Raw genomic sequence first — 21,860 nt, forward strand, 5'->3', positions numbered from 1 at the left:
CATGACTTTCATAAGTCTTTGTGCGTTTTCCGAGCGAGCTACCCGAGCACGGGTTGCAACTTGTTAAAATTCCATCGTGATTTCCGCGCGAAGCTGCGAAGGTAGAAGCACGTCGAAAGAAACGATGCCAGCACTCGGATAATCTCGTGGCACAGATTATTGAGCACGTTTCGCACAAGTCCTTTTCCGTTTACTTCAGTAAACCAATAAACTCTAACTTTATTTCAGGTAAATCCCTACGAGTTTCATGTTCGAACTATTCGATCGGTGAAGATTTTCTTGTCTGAAAGGCTTGTCGAAGCGCACAAATCGACTGGCTGTATTGATGCGAATATTTATACTCCTACTCAAACATTGTGGTAGCATAAAGATAATATTTTATATATGCAAGTATTTTTTTCTCTTTTAAATATAGTTTACGTTAAATTACATATTTATAGAGTGCGGATGAAGAGAGGGATATCTTGTACAATTGTATACGCGTATAGGATTTATTTTAAAATAATATATGTCACATAATAACTCGAGAAAAAAAATGAGTATAATATGGTCAGATGTAAAAATACATTATTAGATACGAAAAGATCTAAATAACATGTAATTTTATATGATTATATATAATCAGATCCGAAATTTGGCGCGATATGATGTTATCTTCGGATAGATCTTTTTATATCTAATAATGTATTTTTACATCTGACCATATTATACTCATTTTTTTCTCGGGAATGGTTGCTTCGATTGATGATGATCGAACATTCATCATTTCATCGTGATGAGGTTGCGATCAGACCGAACATAGTTATAGTTTTATTTTGTCGTCGCGTCTCTCTCGTCGCTGAAAATCTACATTCAGCGTGAATTTCATTGAAATAGTTTGCAGTAAAAGTTTATTATTCCCGATTGAAGAGTTCTCCACCGAGTAGGTTCGTATGGACGTCATGCAGCTTTAACCGTTTCTCGAATGTCGCGCGTTTTCAACAGACGAGGGGAAACTTCTCCCCTTCCCACCCCCTCCCCCTGACAAACGTCTGCAATAGCGCATAGAACAATCGGCAATGTTATCTCGCGTAAGATCTTGCTTGATCGAAATACCTAGCGGAAATGGCCGGTCCAACTGTTAACTTCTTCCCGTGCGCCTCGACGAAATAGTCTCGCCCGATTCGCCTCTGCCGTCCTTCGCCGCAGTTCGCTGCAAAATGCAGATACAGCCGGCAGCCGAAAAGCGGGTCGCAGTTTGGAAATGAAATTTCGCGGGAATTTATGATAGTTTGCACAATAAAAGTTACCGTAGCTATCCGCGCAATCGTATCCCATGATAGAACCGCGGTATAACATATATAGTATAACGGAATATTCGTTTTACACTCTACACTCTACACATCGGATACGACGGATACTATACGATATGCCGTGGGATAAAAATATACAATGGAATAACAAACGCAAATCAGGGTTCGGCATTATGTAATGTAAACGGTGTAACTGTGTTTAATTCTGAGTCCACCGCAGATACCATTCCCAATTTATTAAACCATTGAAAACGATCCTTAACGTTTTAAGGATCGTTTTCTGAAATTATTTTCCTTAAAATTTAATAATGTTATATAATTTTTTGTATAATTTATATATTACTTATATTAATTTATTATATACAGATTTAAAGTTGACATTTTCATGCAAATCAAATAATTTTAATTAATTGCAAAAATTAGAATAAATAATTAATAAGTAAATAAAATAAAGTTCAAAAAGTTCTACTCTGAACTCAGCTATTTGATATTACGATACAAGCACGATATGTATATATTCATTGTAACAATGCAATAACTATATTTTACATTCTAATTATACTAAAGAAGTTATATTCAGTACAATGCAAATTGAAAAGAAAAATCTGTTTAATATTATATTTATAATTTATTTTGGGCATAATGTAGGTAATATGAGAGAATTTTGCAATCCGTGGTTTCTAATCATCGAAGAGTTGTATCATTATTGTATAAGCGGCGGCAATATGGCAACAAAAAGCAAAGAGGTAGACAAAGTGAAGCGGGAACTTAATGAGAAACCATTGAATCACCTTTGGCACCGCCAAACGCTATTGCGGTTTCCGGCACGGTTGAAGGTGATGAAGTGTGCTAAGAAAACACCGAAGTGCGGCTGTGGAAACGTGGATAGACAGACGCAGGGGCGGTTGCCTCTAAGGCAAGAAGCGTGACCCTTAATTTCGTTTCTCGTTAAATCGTTCTTTAACGAGAAAATAAGGCCGTCTTTGAGTCAGAACTCTTGAGATACAAAAATGCGATTTCCCTGGCGGTATGTACGATAATGTCGAACGAGATGAGACATAAATGTCGCAGATAAAAAGTGATGTTCTCTTTGTCGCAGTTGTCACATGATAAGATTTCGAATTCCATATAATTCCATATAATTTGCCCAGTAGTCTAGCATTTCTCCATTCTTCAAAAACACACGCGCTTAAGATATTCAAATTTAATCTTCTATATATTTCTTATCAAGATAAATAGACAATTCACCTCACTAAACATTTTCGTACTTTACATGGCGATTAAACTGACAAGTTATTTTAAGATCAGACAATATATAGCAAATAGCTCTCGCACATTTCACGGTTATTGTCATCTCCGTTTAGATAATACGCGAGCTACGGGGGAGCTCACGTTGAATACCTATTCCAAAACTGTTCGCAGGTACGTGTGACGGCAGAAATTCATATTCATTAACTGCGGACTGTTATGCACGAAATTCACGGTATATCTAGTATGTAATGTATTGTGTCTTTCGAGCGGAGCCGAGTCATATTATTAAGCACTCCGTGCTATACCGACACATGGGCTTACCTTAATCAAAGCTTGTTAATCAGTTTGATAACGACTTTCCGAGGACGTGCTTGCGAATTCCAGCAGTTTCACTCGATTCTCACTCCCATTATCATTAACACGTTGAATACTCTGACGGCCATTATGACAGTGGCATGTCTCGTTGATGCGCGGATAAAATTTAACGTACTATACACTGTATCACCAATCAAGTTGAGACAACGAGCGTATTTACCCAGACTGAAACTTCAAATAGCCGTAAAGAAATTTAAAACGAAATCCGAGAGCTTAAATATTTATTGAATCAACATGAAATGGCGCATTTTTCAATAATGATTGTACAAGACGTAAGAATTTTAGGCCACATAAAAAGTTTCCAGTCTCATCTTCTTGATGTGCACAATATAAAAACTCTCATCGCAACACTTTGAGAAAGTTGGACCTACAAAACCATTTACTCTGACATTTTGCCATCGCAATGAATTTCAAGTTGCTTCAAGCGCGTTATTCGTTTTTTCCCTCATTCCCCGTCGCCGTCGTAGGCGCGACAATTAACACTGCGAAGTGTTTTATAATAAAGCACTTGGGGGCATAATTAACACTGTCCTGTATCCGAGCCGTCGCGCTTAAAAGACCTAAAAGTAACTCAAACTTATCTCGAAGCTTGTCCCTCCGTTCTGTCTTTCGCTCTCTTCCCTCAACGATATTTTCCACTCCATCCCGCTTCCTTTCTTCTATCTTTCTGTTTCCCGTTCTCCGCGAGTTCTTTGTGCCCATAAATAATTCAGATGCTCGGAACGTAAAGACATTAACGAAGGTAAAAGCTTTTAAGGAAGACCCGGTTTGAATCTTGAACTCGTTACACTGCTTTAACGATAATAATTCTGCAATCAGGTCGGACGATGCATTGTCTAGACATGCGTGCAGGCGTGCCAGCATCAAACGTTTGTAAGTGAATAATAGTCGAAGTGATTAATCAAGTACTTAGTTCGTGACAGGTTTATCTTGATCAGATACATAGTGCGCGGCAGAAAGGAACATTTATTAACATGAGTGATGCCAAAGCGAATAATCGTCCATGTTATTTCATCCCTTACATTTGAGAACTTAAACATTTTTTTATATCTCTTATTTTTCTCAATTAAATTACACCATAACACAAGTAAAATAATACGTCAGGATTAATATGAAATCATTTATATGAATATTTTTTAGCAGAGTTTCGGATTTCACGTGATTTAGGAAATTATTAATGACTGACTCATAATAATAATTCTACTATTAATATAATATAATTTCAATTTTATGAAAAATAATTTACAACTCTGAGGGGAAAAATTATTATTTATTATAATAATATCATATATTGTATCTTTTATACCTACTTTATCTCACAATTACGCATTACTCAGCAATGAGTATTAATTGTTTCCGCGCAATGTAAGATATAAAAAATGCGAATGAATAGTAGAAGCTTATTTTTTAATTAATTTACGCTATAGTCTGTTTTAGAGAAAAATTTCTGCTCGTAATGGCTGAGACAACAGTAATTTAACAGATTATGATAAATAGGTGCCGGTTATACTAATGTAACCAGAGCTACGCTGACTCTCCAGTTTACAATATTTTCTATCTCTATGTATACCACGGGGTGTAATTTCGAAAAGGACAACAAATTACTAATCAGACTTAGTTAGCTCAGACGGCCGTTGCAACTTAAGGGATCTTAAATTGAATTTCCTCTATGGGGAAATCTCCATATTTCCTGCAAGAACACTTCAGCATCTGGATTTATAACTGTTTACGTTTTGTTAGATGTAATAACGTTAAATATTAGGAAATAAACGGATGCAATGAAAAAGAAGTGTTATGTTTTAATTCCTAGCTATAGTATTTTAATGATTTATTTTATTTTGTTGTTCTAAAACATTTACATTATTGTTACAGACTCCGAATTGCCCCGATTCGCCGAGGAAATCCAAAACGTGACAGTAAGCGTGGGACGTGATGCTCTGTTGGCTTGCGTGGTGGATAACCTACGACATTATAAGGTACTTTAAATTAAACTATCTTTATTACTATATACTGTATGTATGTCAAATGTCATGCAGAACATGGCTAGCTACTCGAATCATTTTTGCGTTAAATCCATCAATTAAAATTGTTTGGGAACATTAATGGGACAACCTTTGATATTACAAGGTAACATGCTTGAAATAAAATTTCTTTTCCGTTTCTGTTCCACGTGTCAGATTTTATGTGGAATACTGTTATCGCATAACTATTCGCGTTCTGCCCGAGGCAAATTTGTGCCATCGATTGAAACATTTAGAAAAATTGAGGTCGCATATCTATATCTATTATAGTCGAAAATGTCAGACACTCTCTCTCTTTCTTTCTCTCTCCTGTCTTCTCTCTCTTCTCTGTCTCTTCTCTCTCTTCTGTAAGCATTTTTCTCTGCATTACTATTTTCTGCTCAATTCACGTCGTGCGAAATGAACGCAGATAGGAGTGGATATAGAACAGAAATTATAACTGCTAATACAATTAATGAGACATATTATAAAAGGATGTAATATTCTTGTTGTAAAAAGCACATTAGCATGTATATAATTAATATATTATAATATAATAAGTGAGAATCCTGCAATACTTGGCTAAAGCTTTCTTTAGATTTTATTTTATACATGTATTTTGATCCTTCAATGGTTCCTTGTATTACCTGGCGCATAAATGGAATACTATTCTGAATTCTGACACGAATTATAAATAGTCTAAAGTGAGCTGAAACGTTTTCAACATGGCAAATTGCTATTAAGCAAGATTCGAACTTTTCTTGCTTCTCCGTGCAAGAAGCGCTTGCACAAATTAAATGAAGATAGTATCTACTGAAATCCCTACGGCGTTTATGGTCCGTAGACTGCGAATTGGACGGTCCTAGTTTACGTACCGTTATCAAAGACTTCGCATAATTGCTTCATTTTCCTTCAGTTAATTGAGATGACGTAACAATAGGATACAATTTATTTTGCCGGGTAGCGACAACACTTACCAGAAATAATGCAGCTCGGCATAAGCTAATAATACGTTCCTTCTTCCCTGGGTATAATGATCAGAATCAAGTAAAACTACTAAAACTTTACAAATTATATTTTGTATCGCGAACTAACTCTACTCGTCACGGATTTTAGTACATCTTATTAAGCGAGTAAATTAAATTCATACGTTTCCTTTAAGCGCATTTCAGGAATGTGCCTCGGTACATGTAATATAATCTGCAAGGTATCCGCCACCCATCTTTTGAAAATGTAATGAGAGATGAAAGATTTATGTTCTCGTCGTTCGACGAGCTTTCGTACACTTTCGTACACTCGGTATTCGCTGCGCATTCCGAGGAGAAAGCATATTTCGCATTCAAAAATTTTCTTCCAGCGGCATTTCGATTCAACTATCTATTCATCTTCTTAACCGAAAGGCTTTTATATGAAAATGCGTTAAATGCTTTTCTAAATGTGTTAAAGCTGAGAAATTTTGAGTTTGTAAGTTTTCACATCGAAAATATATATTGATTATAATATATATTTTTTCTCATAAAAATAATTTAAAATATGTTTAAGTTTAAGTTAATATGTTTTAATCTACATAATAAAACGAGTGCTTGTTTTAAAATTATTAATGTGCTAATATAATATAAACTTTTTTAAAAAATATATAGATACTTATCAAATTTTTATATAAAATCTTATGTGCTAGCTCTTCGTTTATATTGCTTTAATAAGATAGAAGTGGCATTTAGTTTTGTTTTTATTTTATAATTATTATATATTTTGAATTCAAATTAGATTTGTTTTAATCTTAGATGATTACTTTTTCTATATAAGTATACAGTTCAATTTCCTGTTTTTCCATTGTTAACGATCGTAACTATATCAAGTTTGGAGTGAACCTTCATCCGTTATGTCGATGAAAGCATGTCAGAAGTTGTGTCAAGATGAGTTATTAAAGCAATATTGTAACGAATATCATGAAACATCGCTCGGTACGAGCGTATAAGTGTGCGTTCACGTGTCTACGCGTACAACACGTAACATAGTCACGCCTACATGTATAAATACATATGAGTCGAGTACATATACGGGTAGAGAGCTAAAATATTCGCGAGTGAGCTGATCTTTTCTACGAGCGATACTCTCCAGACGTACTACTGGAAACACGAAACATACTTGAGTTGCGCTTGCGGTGGAAATTATACTGCTGTAGAATTTGCGAGACTTCGGGCATGTTTTGCATGCTCAAGAAACCTCTTGCCCGTATCGAAAATTCAACGACGAAAGTGTGTGAGAGACAGGCGGTAGTAGGAAGAAGAGTGAGTAGTTCTAAGCCTCCGTCAGTTTCTCGAGATCTATGTAAAGGATGGAGAGTACAACTTTATTCGATTATTGGGTTAAGAGAACGAAGCGAATACGATATTTTTTAGTAAAATATATAAACTCGTTGGAATATATATTCAAAATTATCGTAAATAAGAAAGGTATCTCGTATGTTATGTGCGCCTCGAGATCCCATAAAAAAGACATTTTATAGATGAATCTAACATTAAATAACGTATAATCTATATAAAGTACATTGTCTTTTTTAAAAGAGAGAAATTAAAAATAAATATACTTTCTAATTTTAAATATAGTCAGCATTTTAATTTGCAAATAAATAAATTTGTTTAATAAAATTGATCTAACTACTTACTATTCAATATTATGTACCACAATTAATCTTACTTTTTATTGCTACGATTAAGTAGAATAAGGATAGAAAAAATTGAATCGCTATACGTATGTATATCGAGCGATGTTTTGATAATTAAGCAGGCAAGGCGGGAGTATAAAGTTAGGGAGTTTAAGAGAAATGTGTTTTATCGTATGTTTTAGGTGGCATGGGTGCGCGTCGACACGCAAACTATATTGTCGATTCATCAGAACGTAATTACTCAGAATTCCCGAATTACATTATCGTTCAATGATCACCGGTCGTGGTATCTTCATATAAAGGAAGTTCAAGAAGTCGATCGCGGATGGTACATGTGCCAGGTGAATACGGATCCAATGAAGAGTCGTCAGGGTTATGTACAAGTTGTAGGTAAGCAATGTTTGATATCAAATCTTTTTAAAACACACATATTTCTTACTTAAACTTAGAATTATTTGTACATTATAGTCTTCCAGAAAATTATGTTTCTATCAATATATTATTCAATAACTTGAACAAATGTACGTGTACATGTCTGCAAGCAAGCATATAAAGAATTCAAATTTGCGTAAATACAACGATCATGAAAGTAAAATTTATGAAAGTAAAAATTTTCTAATGTTCGTGTTACAGTACCACCGTCGATTATTACCAAAGAGACCAGCACCGACATGGTGGTCCGCGAAGCTTCCAATGTGACGTTGATGTGCAAAGCGACCGGATATCCGGAGCCTTACGTCATGTGGCGACGGGAGGATGGCAAGAACATAAATTATAATGGCGAGAGTGGTGAGTCATAATTAATTTACCATAATTTTCGCGAATAGACAAGCGAATAGGGCGATGATATTCGGAGCTCTACACCGGATAGGATAGTTATAACTTTCATAATGCCGTCGAGAGACGTACCGCTCAATAACACATATCGCATGCAGATGATAAATGATGCTTGCCCCTAAATTGGTCACTCCTAGATTGGTATTTCCGCTTAAATATGCGTTATATTTGTGGATTAGTTACAAGGTTATATATATTTACGACCAACGACGATTATTATTTAGTTGAAGTATTATTTTACCAAGTGCTAAACTAAAAATATTTAAGGATGTATTTTTAATTTCATGCAACTTATAAATAATATAATATTCCAATATCTTGATATCTAATCGAGACATTTTAAAAATGACGAAATTTTAGTCTTTGCTAAGTATATTATTTATTTAAAATCTAGAAATTTAATTATTCTAGTAATAAATAGACAAATACACACACACACACACACACACACACATATATATATATATATATATATATATATATATACATATATAAATAGACACAATATGAAGCTCTCGAAAGCAAAACAATACGTTGACCATTAGCTTACATGATAATTAAATGTATTGCCTACGTATTGTGGAATATTTTATAAATTTTCCGATATTGAACGCAACTCTCTTTCCTCTCTCCTCTCCTGTATTATATGTTTACATCAGTGATTATCACTAATTAAGTCTGTTTTTAGGCATAATCACTCTTTATGCTTTGTATTTACGGAAAGAAAGTTGTCATATTATTAGCGGTTTTATAAAAGATAATACGTTTCTTTTTCATTCTATAAATAATGCAATTTACGTGAGGAAATACAATGATACGGACAGTTACATCTCCAAACCGGTATCATCCACCCCACTAACGGATGCTGTGCTTTAACGATTAATTATTCCTCTCCTAATCCAACATCAAAATTCGGTCGAGTAAGCCGTGGCCAGCACGCAATTATTCAGGTGCGCGGTATAACCACTACATATCGCCAAACTGTACTGTAATGTGTCCAAAAGTGCAGTTGTGCAGTTCACAGCTAGTTCGAAGTTGAGGCTGATATATAGAGATATAGATATAGATGCTGCTCGATATACAATTTCTTCGATTTCTGCGCGATAAGTTACCATGCAGAACTCTTATTTCGCGTTGAATTTCTCAGGACGTCTTTCATTCTTACTTTACTTTTTAGTGAATAAAACGTAGGTGCTTGTAGCGATAGCCGAGCAATTTTTATATATTACAATGGTGGTGCTATAAAAAATATTATTTTAAGATAGTTGCAAGTAGGTACTGCAATAGATTATTTTTAATTTAAATTGAATTTACGATGCATTTGATAAAAATAAGTAAAGCATTTATTGAATTATGTTAGTATCCATTATAGAAGATTGATAATTATTATCAGACTTCGATATAAATAATGTATCGATGATGGCGCAGCTGTGGCATCCTTATCGTTCCAACATGATGAAAATAACCCTACGACATAAGAACACGTCTGCTTCCTTGATCGCGTCTCGATCGATGCTAATTACCCTCTTAATTACTAATTATGACGAGACCAAAAAGTACAAGCCAGTCTGTCGGTCGGAGTGGAAATGCATGGGAAGGCGAGACGTCAAACCGTCTGCAGATTCCAGAGGGTTTCCTCAATAAAGGATAAAGGTCGGATTTAATTTCTGCGCGCTAATTTAAATTTTCATTGCCTTCCAGGCATACGCCGAGTGCCGACGCTCAGAGGATCGTCAGATCGTAAACCACTACTCTATACTAAGCCGGCCGTATAAATTGATACTGATAAATATGGATGTCGCGAGTTCTGATATGGAAAAATAGTCGATTACGTAGCGTGATCTACTGATTATCCGTTTCCAAAGTAATGCGCAATTTATTGTGAGCCAATAAGACAAATAAGTTGGAGAGTTCTTATATTAAAATTGAATTAGGATGTGCAATAAATGCGTATAATTTATTTTGTTTTGTTTGTTGTTTTATCTATCGCCATTCTTATTCACAGAGTAATTATTTATATACACGTGTAATTTTATTTTGTTCTTACAATTAATTTGTAAAATAAGATCGACAATAATTAAAATAATAATTTTAAAGAATTCTTATACGTGAACAGAATATCATGAAGTGATTTTCTTTTTAAATATTTTTCTTTTCGAATATGTGGTTACACCCAATTTGACACTGTTTTACTTGAAAGTTTTTCTAGTTGCAAATACATTACTATAAATTCCGCAAAATCCATTTAAATGCGTCCGAAAAATAACGTTAAAACAAATTAATTTGATATTCAGAGAATAAAGACGAAGAAAATAGTATGGTTTGAATTGCGTCTATTAGTATTTTTAATTGTAGAAAAGATAATAATATAATAATAATATAAACGTAATATTGTTTTAGTATTATCAATAAAATTGTGTTTTACAACTTTTTAAAACAGCATTTTTCGTTAATTTATTTCCAAATTTATTTTGGGAGTAACAATAATTACTATTCTTAGTTGTGATAAAAGCTCGTATATCTAAGCATCGTTTATTAATATGCAAATGCAAATGAGCATTAGATCGCAAAAAGTTCCATCTCTTTTTGCGTTGTGCGAACATTATTATGTAATGCATTCGAAAATGCACGCTAATTTCATCGTAAATGAAAGTAGTCATTAAAGGCGAACGTATTAGAAAAATCCAATAATGCAGAGAAAGAAAATATTGTTGACGACGTAAGCGTCGCATTGATTATACGTATGTATTATTTCAAATTAGGATAATGCACTCGTAACAAATATTTACTGCCTTGAAAATATATGTTGCAAAGAACTTAAAATGATAGCTGACGTTATAAGATGGCATTTCGTAACATTACTGCGTAAAGAGGAAATAAACTTTTATGTCGCGCATAGCACATGAGCGTTGAAGGGTTTAACACCTTTTAGAAGCTATGAATATTTTATTTATATATCGAACCCATTACACACACTTTAACCATTTACATAAACTGTTTTTTCTCTAATTTACTCATATCTTTTTTGACTCTTTCATTTTCTTTTAAAAAAATTCAGCATTTAGTCTTGCAGAGAATGGAAGTAAGTTATCGTGTTCTAAACCCCCGTTGAAAACTTTCCGAACCGCTGATATTTTTATTAACCTCTAAAAATTTCGCAATTTTTTACATAATTTTTTAAAATTACAGATTCGAATACTTTTAAATGGGAATCTAAAATATGTTTTACTCAATTACTATGCCATATATGATATTACCGTAAAATTAAATATAAAGAGTATAATAAAGTTTTCATATTAATTAAAAATTCAATTATGATTCTGTCAGTATTCTTTAGAGATCAGTTGCTATTCCATCTATCATTAATAATATCTGGAAAGTTGCCAGGCATACGTATCGATACGTGATCGATATCAATCAACGTACAGAAACGCTAACTAGTAAGCTGGCGCGGCGCGGCGGTTCGTCATTCGAGAGAAGCGTCAGATTATCCGCGTAATTGGACGAAATATCGCGGTGGTGAATATGGCCCGCGTTCGAGCCGTACGACCGCGTTACTAACTGATGTGTTGGCCTCTGGGGACGGGCTAACGCCATTACTTCCCACCTGATAGCCTCCAGACACCCACCAACCCTCCGAGAAAATATAGATGGTTGTCGGCTTTTCTTGCTTCTTCTCGGGCCGAAGGTATAGCCCCATCCGCGTGCGCAGTCTGCCCTTTCGCCCAACCTCGGGGCGAGTAACCGAAAAAGAATGGCTGAGAGAGATGAGAAAGCAAATCGAATTTAGCAAAACTATCGCGCGTCGAGGTGGTGCCGCCGTTGGACGTGACGGTGGTGCTGGTGGTGGTGGTGGTGGTGCGAGGCACCTGCAGGTACAAGGAAGATTTACCTCTGGCGGACAGGTACCGGAACTGATCGTGCGGAAAGGCGATGGCGAGAACACGAGGGAAAAGATAAAAGGAAGGCGCGGGCGGGAAATTAGAGCGCCGACGGGTGCGGGGGGAAGGCCATGAGGGGCAAATAAACGACGAAGATGGCGGAAACGAATCGTCGCGCCGCTCGTGCCTTTAATACGATCGTTCATAAGAGCGATAACGCGCCGCAATTCAGCGACGTTGTCCAACGGACATTGGGGCTGAAGGTGAATTGGAACCGGATACAGTGGTCGAGCCAAGAGGAGTAGGGAATAATCCGCGTCCGGCAACTCCGATACAGGCGTTCACCTGCGCGCACAGGCGAAAATCCACCTTGCTTCCATACTTATGGAAATGCGTACACATCGACACTCGTCGATGCCGTTTCGCGCGCTTCGTGCCCAGGAAACGCGATTGGGTTCTTTCCGCCTTTTCGAGACGTACGAGTCCGCTTGGTTGCTACCTGTCCATCGTGTCCGCGCTCCTCCATTCCCATCAGCGTTGGCCGAGTGGACAGACCCTGGTCCTTCTCCGTCCATTTCTCTCGATACGGGAACGACTCTAAACTCGTTCGGGCGCGTATGTGTAACAGACGTGTAGATACCGCGCAAACCATCCACTCGACCGTATACACCTACACGATTATCGCGGATCAATGTAGCTGCGCGCCCGTGATTATGTGTGTACACATGAATCCTCGCACATATGTACTGTTCACCGACTGTTAAATGTACATACACGTGAAGTCATGGATGCGCGCGTTCGCCTTCTCTCCCTCGCCCACCTGTTTATATCTACCAAGAAGCGAAGGTAGATAGGTAGAAAGCAAGAGAGAGAGAGAGAGAGAGAGAGACACATACACCTCGAGTATTTCCGTCACCGATACTCTCACGAGTCCTGGCAAGACCTCCCCGTTAATGCGACCACGGGCTTGTCGGCGCGAGGCCGACATAACGCGACGCGACTGGAAAATCGAAACCGACAACGAGCTGAGTTTCCTGCCGGTGCGCCAGGGAGACGAACGTACCGGAGAATAGGAGTCGATGTGCATCGGGTATAAAGCACGGCGCAAAGTCGGCTATACCCTCGCACTCATTTCGCGCGCTTACACATCCCCATCGCTCTCGCTCAGTTCTATGCCAGGGAGAAGTAACACACGTACACATAACGGCTCGAACCGGTATCGAACGCCCCGATGTCTGTGGTGCGCCAATGCTTGCGGTGAAGAGGCACGTTACGTTTTCTCGTTACCGTTTGAGGTTCCTTTGTGCCTTCCAAACCGCCGGTAAAGTCAGCGTTCAGCATGAAGTCAATATTATCTGAGAAATTTCTCGCTGAAAACTGGAATATAATAGTCCCGTCTTTCATCCGCTTTACGCAATGCTGCACTGCAAACGTAATTTGTCTTTCAAACCTCGTGACGTCAAGCGTCCATGACAATCGATCGCTGATGTTCCCCGAGCCCGTGCCCGTAGTAATGAGCGATTTCATTTCATTTCATTTTTCATCTTACGCAAGTATTCACGCAATCTGTCTAAAACTTGTGGACATTTATGTCTTTTTACGCATAAAACAAATAGTTACTGAAAAATGTAATCAAATATTTGTAACTTTTACGCATGCCATGGTGTACATACGTGTATGCGTGTGTTATATGTGTAGGTAAATTGTTAGCATGTGAGCTATTCTAGTATTTGCGTTTATATATTGGAAATTCCAGGTATTTAAATGGAGTGAGCTTTCTTTTTTATTTTTTACATGAAAAAACGTGAATCAGATAGGATAAAAATATATTTTGCTTTAATTATTTTATAGATTACGAGAGACGCAGATTTAAAAATATTGAAAACGCCACGTTTGCTTTTTCAATATTTTATATAATCCATATAATTGCGCTATTTTTCATAGTCGTCGCTATTAACACACATTTGTGAAGGCATTTTCACGGCCGGCGCAATAAATACGCATAAGAATCACTTACGTACGTCTGGTGTAACATTCGCGGATACATTAGCAGCAATAATCGTTGGCCGAGGATTTCGCTTGGAAATGAATGTACCTGGGTTATCTCTACGGTTATAACGCGAAAAAGGGCACTTAAGGCTACAAGAAAGGGGAATGGGATGAAATATCTGCGACCCATCCTTCGCTTATGGGCCGGAATACATCACGTACTAATTCCCAAATAGGTGGCCAACCCTCCACTTCGTCTTCGAGTAAAGCTGTTCGCTTATTTTTACGCCGCCGAGAATACGCCGCGGGAAACGTTATGCAAAGCACGCCCCGGCATCGACGTAAATGGACGCTAATTTATTTCAGGGTGCTTTCGTGCGCGCATGCCGCTTTCTCTACGCACATTCGCCGTTTAAAACGACGACGGCGGGGATGAGCCTCCGAAAGATTTCACGTCATTCGCAGAAGCGTAATGTCCCGTGAAAATTTCGAAACATTTTCGCCGGTACGCGCGCAACGCGAAACTTTATTATAAAGTCCGACGATTGGGAACCAATTTTGCCGAAGTTTAATAACGTTATAGGTGGAGCGCTGATCTTTCTAGGTCGACGCAGGCAATATCATGTAGTATTATAGACACGTACATCAAGTACATGTCTATAACTTTAATATATGAACGTAATATTCACATAATATGTACATATCTGTACGCGGCATACGTTCCTCTCTCTCTCTCTCTCTCTCTCTCTCTCTCTCTCTCTCTCTCTCTCTCTCTCTCTCTCTCTCTCTCTCTCTCTCTCTCTCTCTCTCTCTCTCTCTCTCTCTCTCTCTCTCTCTCTCTCTCTCTCTCTCTCTCTCTCTCTCTCTCTCTCTCTCTCTCTGCATCCTACATTATACGAACGTTAGACAAATATTTTATCCTTGATACATAGCGATAAAAAGCTTATTTTAATTTATTTTGTTTTTTTCTAGCAATTTTTTCGTATTTTAAAATCTCTCATTTTTTTTATTCTACATAGGTAAATAGATAAAGTGGAATTGCAGATTGAAAATATACACACATAACGCATATAGAGAAGAACATGGAAAATGTAAAAATCCATGAATAGAACGGATGATATGAAAACAATTAGAAGAGAACCACAAGCCAATGATAACTCCATTAATGGCGTTATTCATAATGTAATGTGACATGACAACGCTTGAGCTCACGCGATATGATAATAGCGCATAGTCTAATCTTAACTGGCATCGATCGCCGCCCTACCGTGAAATAATCAGATCGCTGCAGTTAAATTGAGTCACCTCGATCGCACGGGGGGGAGAGAGACGATAAAATTTGGGCGTGCCCGAAAATAATAATTGTCCGCGTTCTCCTTTGTTCGCGTCTGCCGCGGCGTGTCCGCCGTGAAATTCTGGCCCCGACCGGGCCATATTGCGGTTTCCCATTAAGCCGAAAGTTTTAAAGGTTTCCGTTAAACCGGTAAGCGAGTAGTTCCGACACAAGGCCTGCGGGACTACTTGATTAAAATCCCCTGAAAGTGCGACCCGCCGGGCAGAATCTCCCGGCACTCTGCATTGTTTATGGAACAATAGATAGGTTTGCCGCGCAGCTTGTAGCACGGGGTTGGCTACCAAGGATTCAGCACCCTCTCGCATCCTACTGCAGGCCGGGTAACAACTTTATCCCTTTCACCGCTTTCATCGCTGCATCACGTGTATATATATGTTGCGTTCCCTTTCAGCAGCGAAATCTTCAGCTGTGCTGTACGGTGAAATTTAATAATCTGCAATTTTTATTTTGTCCGTAGTAAGTTTTGTAATTGAAACGCGTGAAAACACATAAATATGTAAAGATGATAACTATACGCGCGAAAATATACGCGCATTACAAATATTATTATCGTATCTATTCGATTTAAAAAGCATCGTCGATTCCTGTGTCATAGTATATCCTTACATTACGTATATAAATAAAATTCTAGTAAAATTATATAAGAAAGAAAAAAGCGCGAAGTATTCTTAGACGTGGATAAAAATGTGTGATACGTTTATAAGAGCGTCACACATAACTTGCAGCATCTTGTGTATTTTTATAACACCTTATTGCTCCTACGCAGTTCGGTCAAATGGACGTAAAGTTTCTCGCGTCTCACGATGCTTTCAACTTTATTACAAGAAAAAACTTGAATAGGTTTTCCATCGCTGTATGCATATATTGTCCCTTTTGCATTTTCTTAAAATGTCGATTTAAACTGCATAGTAAGTAACGAGGAAAAGCATATCAACAATTCGTTTCGTAAATTGTTCCATTTTAAATATCTATGAGTGGCATACTAACAAAGATGCATAATAAACGATAGCAGCTCGAAAGCACTTCTTCGTGAAATCGTTAAATCAATAGTATTACAATCAAATTCAGTTCTATATTTGTTCTAATTTTTTTGACTAATTGTTACATATTACGTGAATCATTTGCATTTTAAATTGTGTGGTGTAACGTATATTGCTTGTATAATATGTGCGATGGAAATATACTCGATCGATGGTATCGGAAATATGCGAAACATTTGTTGAATATGTGATTTCTATATCCAGATAAAATATGTATCTCATGTGCAATTAAGTAACGACAGCGAGAGATAGCGCACAGATCATTCTATCAAATATGGCAGTTTCTCTGCTAATATGACGATCCGCTTTATACTGGCCTGGTTCGATACGCATACACGCAATGCGTTATGTGTGTAATCTCTCTCGAAATGAGAATAAAGAAATAGGTCAGGTTATATGCGTATGGCATTATCGTTTATGACATGCATTATGAGGATAATCAGAATTATGCCATCTTTTTATGTGTTGAGGTGAAATAAGCCTATTAACTTTTTCATAGAACAGTACAATGACAAATCATTGCTCTAATAAATACTTATAGGCTCAATTTTTCTGTCGATCAAAAAAAAATATTTGACTTTTCAAACATTTTCTGAGCATTTGTTATCAAACAGCATCTAATTTACATATCTGCTTTGCTTTCACGCGTGGGATATATATTATTGCCATTGAAATCTGTATCGGACAGAATCGGTGGCAATAATGCGATTATCGGTACTGGATTGTCTTTATAATGTCTAAGCAGCTCTCGTGACGAGGTACTGGCATAATTCATCTTCGCAGAGTTTAATCTACCTCCTATCTGCTTTATGTCATCTGCGCCAGGCATATCAAACCAACATGCCAGAAATGAATGCAGCGTAGATGCAAATAGCTCTCCGGCAAGGCGCAAAGTGCTCTTTGTCGCACGACATGCAATAAAAGTTTCGACGCATATGCGCATCGCGCGCTTTCAGCGGCCCGCGCTTCGATGAATGCTGTCTTCTTTGTCGACATTATCGATATCTATACATTTCGAAATAACGCTAATATTATCACGCTTATTAATTCGTGAGAAGAATTATAACTGCGGCGAGCTACGCCTGCCAAATTGTATTACATGTTACACAATAATTACTTTGTCCGGAATATGGTATGAGGATTTTTCAGCGATCTGCTCTGCTATTTACAACGCAAAACACGTTTTAATTAAAAAGTATCGTTTAATTCAAAATTCGATTATTAATTAATTGCTTATAGGTTTCATAGCAGAGTTTACAACCTGCATTTTCCATATAGAAATGTATTTGCAAACATTTTATGCCGCAATAAAAACTGAAAATGTTAGAAGGGTATATTAAATGTATTTTCCTAAACCTTTTGCAGTTTACATACTAATATATGTGAACATTTTATGTTCCAGTGAATGTTGTGGATGGCGAAGTGCTGCATATCGTGAAGATAAGCCGTCTTCACATGGGAGCTTATTTATGCATAGCTTCAAACGGCGTTCCGCCATCGGTGAGCAAACGCGTCTCGCTACGTGTGCAATGTAAGTTACTAATTTTGCCACGTTATCAAAGAATTTCCATCACGCGCCATAAACAATCCTTGAAATTTAGTACACACATAAACGTAATATGAATAATGGATGCAATTCTTAATAAAAGGCAGGAATTGCGCGCATGGTGATACAATTTTTAATAAAAAGAAATAAAAGCAGAAAATAATATTGAAAGATTTTCCATACCATTTAATATTTATTTATAAATACCGATCGGAGAAACACTTCGAAATATTCGTAAAGCGACGGATCCGTGCCCGTCCATGGCCATTAACCTAACGAATTCAGATAAAACCAATAGTTCGCAAAGGCTGCGATTTTAATATTGATTTCTCTGATTGAAAAAGTTTGTGGGAATTATTTTCCAGCGTGAGTATCTCGAAACTGAACCAATCGAAACTTCGCAGAATCATGTCGGATCGAACATAAATTAAAATATCTGAATGAGTATATACTTTAAATGTTTTATATTTTTACAGTACCTTTTAATATATTTTAATTGTTAATTATATTTAATAAAAATAGTATAAGGACCCTCGAAATTAAAAATATAAATTGGAAGAGGCTGTAAGGGTCACACGCGGTTCTTAGTGCGTAGAATCAATATCACTGATTTATTGTTCAATTACATCCATGGACAAATCAGTGATATTGATTCTACGCACTAAGAACCGCGTGTGACCCTTACAGCCTCTTCCAATTTATATTTATAATTATATTTTATACATATATGTAACTAAGCATTTTTGAAATTAAACTTAGAATAATACTTTCTTAATTAAGTAGATAGAAGTGCCATATGTCCGGGCTGGATCCTGATAGCCTAATATTTTTGTGTGCATTTTGTATACTTTTTCTAAATGGGAAAAATAAATTGCAGCTCAACAAACTGCGCGTCGATTATTTGTCGGTCTTGAAACACAATTCTCCATTGGAACAATATAAATATATGTATTTAAATCATTTAATCAATTTAACTCAAAGATAACACTTTTCTCTAAATTGAGAATCATATCGGTCCAATTTTACTTATTATTGTTATAATAATACTTTCTCTTAACTTATTAACTCTTTAAAATTAATTAATAAGTCTGTGAAAAACAATTATATCTAATACATATACACATATATAATGCACGCATGATTCTGTTTATCGCATTATATTTACAATGTAAATAGCAATATCGGATATACATATTTTTAGGGATTTATTCAGTATGGATTATATTGATTTTACATCAATATCATACTATTGAATACTGGATTTTGCGCTGACCCTATTGATTCCTCCGGTATATCTATATGCCATTAGCGAAAACTACGATGTCATCGTAATACTATGCACTTTGGTATTATGATAAGAGTGGGATAAAACTTGAGAAGAAGCGACTATTGTCGCGTAAGGATACTGGCGTATTTTTCTCTACAAGAAAAGATGATAAGAAAGGATGATGGAGAGAAACCCGTTTTTATCATGCCTCCCCGATTGCGAAGGCGCGCGTAACTTGGTAAATGCTGGTCGCTGGAAGTAGTAAAGCACGATGTTGGATATATTATACTTTTAATGAACTCGACGTGGTTCATAAACGTTAGAAATGAAATAAAGCCACTACTTTTCTTTGATATATGAACTACGCTAATATCGTTGCTCGTGAACTAGTTTTTATTAATATCTCGACATTACGCCAACTGCGTACGTTGTACATAATTTCCAACAAGTCTTGTAGTATTATAAATATCTTGATAGTATTTTATGTTCTATCGTGCTATATAGATTTGACAAAATATTACAATTCACAACATATCATTCATCAAATAGAAATTATATTTTTAAGGACAATTTTCTCTTATTGTTAGACTAAAAATACATGTTTTTTAACATTGATTATAAGTATTCGTTCGTGCAAAATAATCATAGGTACGTTAGAAAATTTGTACCTAAATTTGAGTCACGCATTAACATACTGTGATATAATTTAAATTGTAGTGTTTTACATTGCATTGTAAAAATTTGAAAGTAAATATCAATAATTATAAAGATAAATACATTTATATGTAGGAGCAGGATAAGTGAACTGATCATATTTAATGAACATCGCTGCAACTCGACGAAGAGTGGTTGTTCTTCATCCGAAGCATTCTCGCGCGATGCGCCATGCATTAGGTCGGTTTTCAACGTCTCATTTAGCCACCGATTTATGGGCGGCTACTTGACCCAGATATGGTCGATATACGTCCGTGCAGTCTCCCCGCACAGTCATTTCAACCGTCGCCCATCTACCCAACAATTCTCGGGTTCTACTTAGTTTGGGGTGCGAAACGCGTCTCCGCGCCGTCTTTTCTGGCACATTAGTTTCTCGCTTCTGCGCCTCTTCCTCCCCATAAGCGAGCACAAATATTAATAATCGTCTGAGAAATTCGAGGCTCGAACGGCAATTTCGTACGAGGGTCACGAATTGCGTCAACTATTTGGCCACTTACACGCGACCCACGCGGCATAGTATTTTTTTTTTTCAGATTCCTCCAGAAATATTATATGGCATACTGTGCTATATTCTCCCGGATGTTGACTTGCTGACGGTGCGTGGTGCATGATAAACGCACGAGTATTACTAACTCATGGCGTAAATTAATACCGGTCGTGTATCACAGAAATATATCGTCTAACAACTTTTTCAGTGACTTTATCTTTAGTGCATTAGAGGTGGATGGTGTGCAATTATAATACAATTTATATAAAGATTGAGTTTATTCCAGCGATAGTTGATTATGAAATAAAAAGTTTTTAAGATTTTATTGCTGGAAAAATTAAAATCTGAAGCCAATTATAGTTCAGACATGTAGATATAAATATATAGGTAATATATACTTAACTTTTTCTGAATTAGTGATTCAATACTTATAATCGTTACAGACTCGTGAATCAAATTTTTAGACGTGCCAGCATAAATGTTTCAGTAAATAAAAATTATATTTTTAAATTACGTATTGAAGGATACCTATGCTATGAAATTGTAGTCTCGTTTAGTGTCGAAAAATTTATTGATAGCAGCAGGATGGTTGGGAAGGGAGATAGGTGGAAAAACTATCCTCTGCAGCTCTGTTGAAAGTGCACTCTCTACTAGTAAATCGCGATTTACGTCCGTCCGTAAAAGACGAAACTATGACACGACTCTATCCATACATCGAGGTATCAATATCGATCGGAAAAGAACTATCACATATTCACGATACACCAATATCAATTGAATTTTTATATAAAATAATACAGCTTCTTTAAAGTACTTGTCTATAATAAGTATAATAAAACTTAACTAGCAAAATGATAAGCTAATAGTTTAATAAAATCAATATCGATCAGAAAAGAACAGTCACGTATTCACGATACACCAATATCAATTAAATTTTTATATAAAAAATGGTACATTTTCTTTAAAGTACTTACTTATAGTAAGCATAAAACTTAACTTAGCAAAATGATAAGCTAATAGTTTAATAAAAAATACACATACTTCTTGCGAGAATCAGAATTTAACTATAAGAGAACTTATAAAGAATTCAATCAGATTGTATACTAAAGATTTCTCTTTTATTAGAATGTTTGTAAAATATAATTTACATATTTTTAAA

General features: G+C 36.3%; 1 protein-coding gene across 9 annotated transcripts in view; it reads left to right on the top strand.

The window, feature by feature from the left end:
- LOC139771639 (lachesin) overlaps positions 1–21,860 on the top strand; it is a 172,255-nt gene that overhangs the window by 139,539 nt on the left and 10,856 nt on the right. For all 9 annotated transcript variants that reach the window (XM_071704564.1, XM_071704569.1, XM_071704566.1 and 6 more), the window contains exons 3-6: positions 4,791–4,894; positions 7,769–7,976; positions 8,220–8,375; positions 18,090–18,218. In XM_071704564.1, the coding sequence (XP_071560665.1) occupies positions 4,791–4,894; positions 7,769–7,976; positions 8,220–8,375; positions 18,090–18,218 (597 nt within the window). The remainder of the gene's footprint in view (positions 1–4,790; positions 4,895–7,768; positions 7,977–8,219; positions 8,376–18,089; positions 18,219–21,860) is intronic.

Source organism: Temnothorax nylanderi, unplaced genomic scaffold (genome assembly GCF_030848795.1).
Source record: "Temnothorax nylanderi isolate EJ_2023f unplaced genomic scaffold, tnyl_v1.0 TNYL_tig0042_pilon, whole genome shotgun sequence".
Classification (NCBI taxonomy): domain Eukaryota; kingdom Metazoa; phylum Arthropoda; class Insecta; order Hymenoptera; family Formicidae; genus Temnothorax; species Temnothorax nylanderi.